The sequence below is a fragment of the Boleophthalmus pectinirostris genome, unplaced genomic scaffold (genome assembly GCF_026225935.1).
Source record: "Boleophthalmus pectinirostris isolate CB_2022bp ecotype Guang Dong unplaced genomic scaffold, ASM2622593v1 HiC_scaffold_5, whole genome shotgun sequence".
NCBI lineage: Eukaryota > Metazoa > Chordata > Actinopteri > Gobiiformes > Gobiidae > Boleophthalmus > Boleophthalmus pectinirostris.
In genome coordinates, this window is record NW_026571404.1 from 329,001 (window position 1) to 339,000 (window position 10,000).

The 10,000-nt window shown below is 43.1% G+C and overlaps 1 protein-coding gene across 1 annotated transcript in view; it reads left to right on the forward strand.

Moving 5' to 3' along the window:
- The window catches only part of LOC129411587 (cytosolic phospholipase A2 epsilon-like), a 34,780-nt gene that overhangs the window by 2,068 nt on the left and 22,712 nt on the right, over positions 1-10,000 (forward strand). Inside the window, exons 3-9 of the mRNA XM_055162896.1 lie at positions 4,435-4,521; positions 5,122-5,194; positions 6,789-6,925; positions 7,552-7,683; positions 8,256-8,296; positions 8,406-8,448; positions 9,734-9,788. Coding sequence (XP_055018871.1) covers positions 4,435-4,521; positions 5,122-5,194; positions 6,789-6,925; positions 7,552-7,683; positions 8,256-8,296; positions 8,406-8,448; positions 9,734-9,788 — 568 coding nt within the window. The remainder of the gene's footprint in view (positions 1-4,434; positions 4,522-5,121; positions 5,195-6,788; positions 6,926-7,551; positions 7,684-8,255; positions 8,297-8,405; positions 8,449-9,733; positions 9,789-10,000) is intronic.

Here is a 10,000-nt window from a genome sequence, read left to right on the forward strand (position 1 = left end):
TGTGTAGAGTGTGTAGAGTGTGAGTGTGTGAGAGTGTGTAGTGTGTAGAGTGTGAGTGTGTAGAGTGTGTAGAGTGTGTAGAGTGTGTAGTGTGTAGAGTGTGTAGAGTGTGTAGAGTGTGTGTGTAGAGTGTGTAGTGTGAGTGTGAGAGTGTGTAGAGTGTGTAGAGTGTGTAGAGTGTGTAGAGTGTGTAGAGTGTGAGTGTGTAGAGTGTGAGTGTGTAGTGTGTAGAGTGTGAGTGTGTAGAGTGTGTAGAGTGTGAGTGTGTAGAGTGTGTAGAGTGTGTAGAGTGTGTAGAGTGTGAGTGTGTAGAGTGTGTAGAGTGTGAGTGTGTAGAGTGTGTAGAGTGTGAGTGTGTAGAGTGTGTAGAGTGTGTAGAGTGTGGTAGAGTGTGTGTGAGTGTGAGAGTGTGTAGAGTGTGTGAGTGTGTAGAGTGTGAGTGTGTAGAGTGTGAGTGTGTAGAGTGTGTAGAGTGTGTAGAGTGTGAGTGTGTAGAGTGTGTAGAGTGTGTAGAGTGTGAGTGTGTAGAGTGTGAGTGTGTAGAGTGTGTAGAGTGTGTAGAGTGTGAGTGTGTAGAGTGTGAGTGTGTAGAGTGTGTAGAGTGTGAGTGTGTAGAGTGTGTAGAGTGTGAGTGTGTAGAGTGTGTAGAGTGTGAGTGTGTAGAGTGTGAGTGTGTAGAGTGTGAGTGTGTAGAGTGTGTAGAGTGTGAGTGTGTAGAGTGTGAGTGTGTAGAGTGTGAGTGTGTAGAGTGTGTAGTGTGTAGAGTGTGTAGAGTGTGTAGAGTGTGTAGAGTGTGTAGAGTGTGTGAGTGTGTAGAGTGTGTGAGTGTGTAGAGTGTGTAGAGTGTGTAGTGTGTAGAGTGTGTAGTGTGTAGAGTGTGTAGAGTGTGTAGTGTGTGTGTGTGAGTGTGAGTGAGTGTAGAGTGTGTAGAGTGTGAGTGTGTAGAGTGTGAGTGTGAGTGTGTAGAGTGTGAGTGTGTAGAGTGTGAGAGTGTGAGTGTGTGTGTAGAGTGTGTAGAGTGTGTAGAGTGTGTAGAGTGTGAGTGTGTAGAGTGTGTAGAGTGTGTAGAGTGTGTGTGTAGAGTGTGTAGAGTGTGTAGAGTGTGTAGAGTGTGTGTGTAGAGTGTGTAGTGTGTAGTGTGAGTGTGAGTGTGTAGAGTGTGTAGAGTGTGAGTGTGTAGAGTGTGTAGTAGAGTGTGTAGAGTGTGTAGAGTGTGAGTGTGTAGAGTGTGTAGAGTGTGAGTGTGTAGAGTGTGTAGAGTGTGAGTGTGTAGAGTGTGAGTGTGAGTGTGTAGAGTGTGTAGAGTGTGAGTGTGTAGAGTGTGTAGAGTGTGTAGAGTGTGTAGAGTGTGTAGAGTGTGTAGAGTGTGAGTGTGTAGAGTGTGAGTGTGTAGAGTGTGTAGAGTGTGAGTGAGAGTGTGAGAGTGTGTAGAGTGTGTAGAGTGTGAGAGTGTGTAGAGTGTGTAGAGAGTGTGTAGAGTGTGTAGTGTGTAGAGTGTGTAGAGTGTGAGTGTGTAGAGTGTGTAGAGTGTAGAGTGTGAGTGTGTAGAGTGTGTAGAGTGTGAGTGTGTAGAGTGTGAGTGTGTAGAGTGTGTAGAGTGTGTAGAGTGTGTAGAGTGTGAGTGTGTAGAGTGTGAGTGTGAGTGTGTAGAGTGTGTAGAGTGTGAGTGTGAGTGTGTAGAGTGTGTAGAGTGTGAGTGTGTAGAGTGTGAGTGTGTAGAGTGTGTAGAGTGTGTAGAGTGTGTGTGTAGAGTGTGTAGAGTGTGAGAGTGTGAGTGTGTAGAGTGTGTAGAGTGTGAGTGTGTAGAGTGTGTGATGTAGTGTGTGAGTGTGTAGAGTGTGTAGAGTGTGAGAGTGTGTGTGTAGAGTGTGTGTGAGAGTGTGTAGAGTGTGTAGAGTGTGTAGAGTGTGAGTGTGAGAGTGTGTAGAGTGTGTAGAGTGTGAGTGTGTAGAGTGTGAGTGTGTGTGTAGAGTGTGTAGAGTGTGAGAGTGTAGAGTGTGTAGAGTGTGAGTGTGTAGAGTGTGTAGAGTGTGTAGAGTGTGAGTGTGTAGAGTGTGTAGAGTGTGAGTGTGTAGAGTGTGTAGAGTGTGAGTGTGTAGAGTGTGTAGAGTGTGAGAGAGTGTGGAGAGTGTAGAGTGTGTAGAGTGTGTAGAGTGTGTAGAGTGTGTAGAGTGTGAGTGTGTAGAGTGTGTAGAGTGTGAGTGTGTAGAGAGTGTGTAGAGTGTGTAGAGTGTGTAGTGTGAGTGTGTAGAGTGTGTAGAGAGTGTGTAGAGTGTGTGTGTGTAGAGTGTGTAGAGTGTGTGTGTAGAGTGTGTAGAGTGTGTGTGTAGAGTGTGTAGAGTGTGTAGAGTGTGTAGAGTGTGAGTGTGAGTGTGTAGAGTGTGTAGAGTGTGTAGAGTGTGAGTGTGTAGTGTGTAGTGTGAGTGTGTGAGAGTGTGTAGAGTGTGTAGAGTGTGTAGTGTGAGTGTGTAGAGTGTGAGTGTGTAGAGTGTGTAGAGTGTGTAGTGTGTAGAGTGTGTAGAGTGTGTAGAGTGTGAGAGTGTGTAGAGTGTGTAGAGTGTGAGTGTGAGAGTGTGTAGAGTGTGTAGAGTGTGTAGAGTGTGTAGAGTGTAGAGTGTGTAGTGTGTAGAGTGTGTAGAGTGTGTAGAGTGTGAGTAGTGTGTAGAGTGTGTAGAGTGTGAGAGTGTGAGTGTGTAGAGTGTGTAGAGTGTGTAGAGTGTGTAGTGAGTGTGAGAGTGTGTAGAGTGTGAGTGTGTAGAGTGTGTGAGTGTGTAGAGTGTGAGTGTGTAGTGTGTAGAGTGTGTAGAGTGTGAGTGTGTAGAGTGTGTAGAGTGTGAGAGTGTGTAGAGTGTGAGTGTGAGTAGAGTGTGTAGTGTGAGTGTGTAGAGTGTGTAGAGTGTGTAGAGTGTGTAGAGTGTGTAGAGTGTGTAGAGTGTGTAGAGTGTGTAGTGTGTAGAGTGTGTAGAGTGTGTAGAGTGTGAGAGTGTGAGTGTGTGAGTGTAGTGTGAGTGTGTAGTGTGGTAGTGTGTAGAGTGTGAGTGTGAGTGTGAGTGTGAGTGTGTAGAGTGTGAGTGTGTAGAGTGTGTAGAGTGTGAGTGTGTAGAGTGTGTAGTAGTGTGAGAGTGTGTAGTGTGGAGTGTGTAGAGTGTGTAGAGTGTGTAGAGTGTGTAGAGTGTGTAGAGTGTGAGAGTGTAGAGTGTGTAGAGTGTGTGTAGAGTGTGAGAGTGTGAGTGTGTAGAGTGTGAGAGTGTGAGTGTGTAGAGTGTGTAGAGTGTGTAGAGTGTGTAGAGTGTGAGTGTGTAGAGTGTGTAGAGTGTGAGTGTGTAGAGTGTGAGTGTGTAGAGTGTGTAGAGTGTGAGTGTGTAGAGTGTGTAGAGTGTGAGTGAGTGTGTGTGTAGAGTGTGAGAGTGTGTAGAGTGTGTAGTGTGTAGAGTGTGTAGAGTGTGTAGTGTGTAGTGTGTGTGTAGAGAGTGTGTAGAGTGTGAGTGTGAGTGTGTAGAGTGTGAGTGTTGTAGTGTGAGTGTGTAGAGTGTGTAGAGTGTGAGTGTGTAGAGTGTGTAGAGTGTGTAGAGTGTGTAGAGTGTGAGTGTTACTCGCCCCCGCGCTCCGGGTTCGTCCCACAGTCCCGCGGCTCCACGAAGAAATAAAATCCAACCGTGTGGAAATAATCCACAAAACACAGAGATATATTCTGATACTGTAACTGCACGGTCCTGACAACTCCCGACACGTGTCCATGTCGGTGTGTGACGTCACCCCCTCTGCACGTGTCCGCGCACACGTCCCTCCCCCCGAAACCCCCCGTGAGTCTGGAGAGGACGCAACAAACAAACAAACAAACAAACAAACTGATATAATATAATATAATAACGACACACACACGTGTAAAAGACCAAACACAAGAGAAAATAACAAATAAACATTTCACCCCCGCGGAGTCAACAGAACCTTAGTGTTCTATACAACTCTAACTCTATATAACTCTATACAACTCTAACTCTATATAACTCTATACAACTCTAACTCTATATAACTCTATACAACTCTACCTATGTAACTATGTATAACTCTATATCACTTTATAACTCTATAATTTTATAACTCTATATATTATAACTCTATAACTCTACATAAATCTATGTAACTCTGTATAACTCTATATAAGTGTGAACATTTCCATATTTGGAATTCCGACCGCAAGTGTCACAACAACCAAAGAGCCAATCAGATTCTCCCGTACACTCGCTGGCCTCGATGAGCTTCATTTGAAGCAGACGTCACAATCGTTACACACTGTGTGATCCAGCTCCTCAAACGTCACACTCAGAATCTTTACACACTGTGTGATCCGGCTCCTCAAACTCGTCGTGTTCATCTTGGCTGTGTGTCGTTTCTCGTTCTTCTTTTCTGATTCTTCACTTGTGGATTGTGCAGGAAAAAGAAGAGAAAGAGGAAGAGGAAGTCCGGACCACAGACGAGAACGACAGAGGAGAAGAAAAGAGAGGAGACAAGGAGCGAAGGGTGAAAGACAAACTCTGACCAACATGACCCGAACAGGACGCAGGACTAGAATAAGGATCATTATATCAGCCGTTCTTCACTTATTTATTTAGTGAATTATAAAGTTAAATCTAAAGGAAATCTGTAAACTGGAGCGATTAGAGATTTGAATATATTGTTTATGTTTTTAAACACTTTTGACCTAAATGTAAATGAAAATCAGGTCATTTTTTGTGATGTGGTGTCATAAATTTTTGTCAACTCCGTCACATTAGATATACTATTTAAACAGAACTGGAGAGAGTCTGGGCCTTTCGTGAGCTCATAAAATCTACTCACAGATGGAACAAAAAAATAATAATAGAAACCAGCTGCAGCGTTTAGCGAGTTTAACAAGGGGAAAAAAAACTGCACTTATGTCAACTCTGTTAGTCGTCAACTCTGTCACATTTCAAGTCTAAAATTTAATTTATGAGTTTCGAATTTTCAAAGATTAATGTAATATATATTTATAAAACACAAATAACATTTTTTAATCCTGTTCCAGTCTTGGTTTAATCCTGGTTCAGTTCTGGTTTAGTCCTGGTTCAGATTCAAACCTGGATCTTCTCTCTGTTGTAGGTGGAGTCTGTGTCGTACATGACCCTGAACGTCACCGTGCTCCGAGCCAAGACCGAGACCAACCAGGACTTCTGTGAGGACGGGAGGGCATCTGGGGCACGGGGAGGGCACAGTCCTGGTTCAGGCCTGGTTTAACTCTGATTTAGTCCTGGTTCAGTCTTGGTTTAGTCCTGGTTCTATGGAGACAGGTCATTGTCACAAAATTCACAAAAACATTTCTTGGTCCAGATATAATTCTGGACAAAGATAATTCATGACGTACAAATAAACGTCACGACTTTCACAAAAAAATTTCTAACTCGAAAATGTGACATGATTCACAAATGTCGGTGCATTTACGCTTATTTAAACCAATGAAGCTGCGTTTACAAAACCTCATACAGATTTGTGACTCCCCTGTGTTCATCTGTGGATTTTTGAGACTTTCCTGAACCTGTTCCTGCACAAATGTGTTTTTATTTTAGCTGAAGTTGGAGCGTGTGGTTTGTGGTTTGTGGTTTGTGGTTGTCGTCGTGTTTGGGTCCAGACGTTCCAGATCATTTTCAGGTCGACTGGTCGACTCTGATCTGGCCAAGATTTTAAAACTTATGACTAATATTCTGATTAACTTCAGAATATCACAAATGATGAACAATCAATGACAGTTTGTGAATGAAATCAACATGAACGATCAGAGCCCAGTTTAAAAACACTTACAAATGTGTTTTACATGATTTGTTTATTTGATCCACACTAAACATTTTCCACATTTTGAGGTTTTACTGGACAAATCTTCACAGAAACGTTAAGCCCACAACAGTTTTTCACTTCATCTACAGCAGGAGAGTCGACCTCAAACTCACAGAGGCCAAAATTAAAAACTGGGACTAAGTCGTGGGCCAAACTAAATATTTACTGAAAAATTTCAACAATATCTGCAAGTTTTCTCTTCTTTGGAGATCTGTAATGAGCAAAGTCAATAAGATTTGTAGCTTGGAATTTTAACATAGTTGCTTATTTTTTGATATAATGTCATAAAACTGAAGCATTTAGATCAGCTCCAAAGTTAAACATTGTAAATATTTTATGTGAGCTTCATTTTGACTCTATTTACTCGAGAATTTTGGACATTCTGATGACTTGAAAGTGTCTGTAACAGGGGCCGAGTCTTTAGGGGTTAAACAAAAGCTGCTTTGAAAAGTCGTAAATGTTCAGAAATATGAAGCAGTTAAAGCGACGAACTGGCTCCTCTGCTTCAGTCAAAATGACACGACCTGGATGATCAAGTTCAGTCACGAAAAAAGGACTTTAAACGAGTTAAACACATTTCATTTGTGACATTTGTGCAGGAACAGGTTCAGGAAAGTCTCAAAAATCCACAGATGAACACGGGAGTCTCAAATCCGTGTGGGGTTTTTGTAAACGCAGCTTCATTGGTTTAAATAAACGTAACTGCACCGACATTTGTGAATCACGTCACATTTTCTTTTGAGTCAGAAATGTTTTTGTGTGAGTCGTTATGTTTATTTGTAGGTCATGAATTATCTTTGTGAATGTTGTTATATTTGTTTCTGGACCAAGAAATGTTGTTGTGAATGTCCTGAGATTTATTTGGTACAAACCTGTCTCCATATGGTTCAGTCCTGGTTGAGTCTTGGTTTAGTCCTGACCTCAGTCCGGTCTTTCAGGGTCTCAGTCGGACCTGTACGTGACTCTGACGTTGCCGACGGCGATGGCCACGATTCGAAGAACCAAAACCATCAACCACAACAACCAACCTGTGTGGAACGAAGGCTTCAGCTTCAGAGTCCCCACAAAGACCAAGGTCAGTCCTGGAGTCTAGACCTGGGTCAGACCTGGGTTAGACCTGGTTCAGTCTTAAGGCCTATTCATATTTCATAAGAACATAAGAACTTTGCTTTTGCACCAGGAGCTGCTCAAAAAAAATGTTGTCATGTTCTTGGTCCAGCTCCTGTTCAGTTCTTGTGGTTTTTTCTCGACTCTTCAGCTGAGCACAACTTTGTTCGTCATCGCTGTCCCACATCTTTGCTCTGATTGGTTATTTATGTGGGTGTGGTTTATCTGCTTCCTCACTGGTGCAGAGCAAGAAAAAAAAAAAAGATGGTTCTGAGTCAGAGCTGGAGGAAACGATAATTGTTTAATGGTCGATCTGTACAAAACGACAGTGTCGATAAAGAGAAAAATGAAACAAATTCATGAAGGGAGATCACCGACATTTTAGGCTCGGACAAAAATCTATGTAGAAAAGTCTGACATGATGTCTGCGACAAGTTACGAAAGCCAACTGAAACTGAAGTATGAAATGTCAGAACCCAAATGAACTTTGTTCTTGTTCTTGAGGCGATAAGAACGAGAATAAAGTTCATTTGGGTTCTGACATTTTATGTTCTCATGAAGTATGAATCGGCCTTTAGTCCTGTTTGTCTGTAGAACGTTCTGGAGATCCGTCTGTTTGATGAGGACCTTCTCTCGAAAGACGACCTGATCTCCACCGTCCTCCTCGACCTGGAGACTCTGGAGCTCGACTCGAAGATCTGCAGGTCCTTCAGCCTGAACCCAGAGGTCAGGGGTCACTCTGGAACTGTTACCTAGCAACCATCAACAACTGTCCCAACACGGGGTTAAATTATACACTCACCTGTCTCACCTGTAACTCACCTGTAACTCACCTGTAACTCACCTGTCTCACCTGTCTCACCTGTAACTCACCTGTAACTCACCTGTCTCACCTGTAACTCACCTGTAACTCACCTGTCTCACCTGTAACTCACCTGTCTCACCTGTAACTCACCTGTCTCACCTGTAACTCACCTGTAACTCACCTGTAACTCACCTGTCTCACCTGTAACTCACCTGTAACTCACCTGTACCTGTACTCACCTGTAACTCACCTGTCTCACCTGTAACTCACCTGTAACACCTGTAACTCACCTGTAACTCACCTGTTTCAACTGTAACTCACCTGTAACTCACCTGTAACTCACCTGTACTTTACCTGTCCTGCACCTGTAACTCACCTGTCTCACCTGTAACTCACCTGTCTCACTTGTAACTCACCTGTCTCACTTGTAACTCACCTGTACTTTACCTGTCCTGCACCTGTCCTGCCCCTGTCCTGTCCCTGTTGTGTTCAGACGCAGGACGCTCTGGAGGTGGAGTTTGAGTTGACCAACAGGTGAGTTTTGATCTTTGACGTTTGTGTATTTTGGACAGAGTTGGATTTGTTGGTGTTGTTCACAGTCGCTGTTTTCTCTGCTCTGTCTAAATGTTCTTTGTGTTTCCAGTGAAGAGGAGACTCAGGAGTACCTGTCCAACGGGATCCTGATGGTGAGTGCCTCTGTCAGCACCAGCTTTAGGCTTAAACCAGATGCCCCGCAGGAGGCTTCAGGTCTGAGCTCGTCTGTGTTCAGGGACCAGGGTCAGATGTGTGTTCTTCTCTAAAGTCCAGCTCAGCTCAGGAGGAAACACCACAACAAGTCACACACAAAGATCCAATAAAACACAAAGATCCAATAAAACACAAAGATCCAACAAAACACAAAGATCCAACAAAAACAAAAGATCAACAAAACACAAAGATCCAACAAAACACAAAGATCCAACAAAACACAAAGATCCAATAAAACACAAAGATCCAACAAAACACAAAGATCCAATAAAACACAAAGATCCAACAAAACACAAAGATCCAATAAAACACAAAGATCCAACAAAACACAAAGGGCCAACAAAACACAAAGATGCAACAAAACACAAAGATGCAACAAAACACAAAGATCCAATAAAACACAAAGATCCAATAAAACACAAAGGTCCAACAAAACACAAAGGTCCAACAAAACACAAAGATCCAACAAAACACAAAGATCCAACAAAACACAAAGATCCAATAAAACACAAAGATCCAACAAAACACAAAGATCCAATAAAACACAAAGATCCAACAAAACATAAAGGTCCAACAAAACACAAAGATCCAACAAAACACAAAGATCTGTGTGTGAGGATCTGCTGCTCCTGTTCCTCCTGCACCACTGTCACTTGGCTCTGCTGCTCATGTCTCCTACACAAAGAGCCTCTGTTCTGCTGCGAGTCGTGAAATCTGCAGCTGGAGCTGGAAATGGAGCAGCAGATCCTGTCGGGATTCTGAAAGACCCAATAAATCTAACTGAACTGAGTCTGAGTCTGACGACAGCGACACAGAAGAGTTTGTGTGGCTCCGTTTCCCTCCGGAGGTCGAGGTCGAGTTGTTCAGAAGTGACACGAGGATGAAGAACTGAAGTGATTTAATGATTTGGAGTGAGATGGACTGAAGAACTCAACACAACACGGCCGCAGGAGGTCTGGGCGCTGCAGCGCCTCTAGTGGCGAGAGGGAGATTATTATGTTTTTCTTAAATGATCAGAGGCGATGTTAAAGTTTATGTGTCAATAAAATGTTGAATTAAAATCTATTTATTTATATTTTAGATGTATTTTAAATTGGCCTATAGGGTCAGAGGGTTTAAAAAAAAGAACTCCAGGTCTGAGCGACGAGGAAACGACATCAGAACATAAATCTGTCCTTCAAAGTCCAAACTTGTCATAAAAATGATCTTGAACTTGTTTTTCAGGCGGCTCCTCTGTCTGTGCTCAACGTCAAAGTGCAGAAGCTCCTCCACACTCACCGTAAGAGACGAGACACTGACCCCTGACCCCTGACCCCTGACCTCTGACCCCTGACCTCTGACCTCTGTGGATTGTTCTGTTGTCACTGTGACATTTTAAATCTCAGTCTTGATCTAAAACCAGTTCAGAAAGAAACAAATGCGACGACTTCAGAGTTAGAAAACTGTGGAGTCCAGAGGAGCTGATGTGGACTGAACCAGGACTGAACCAGG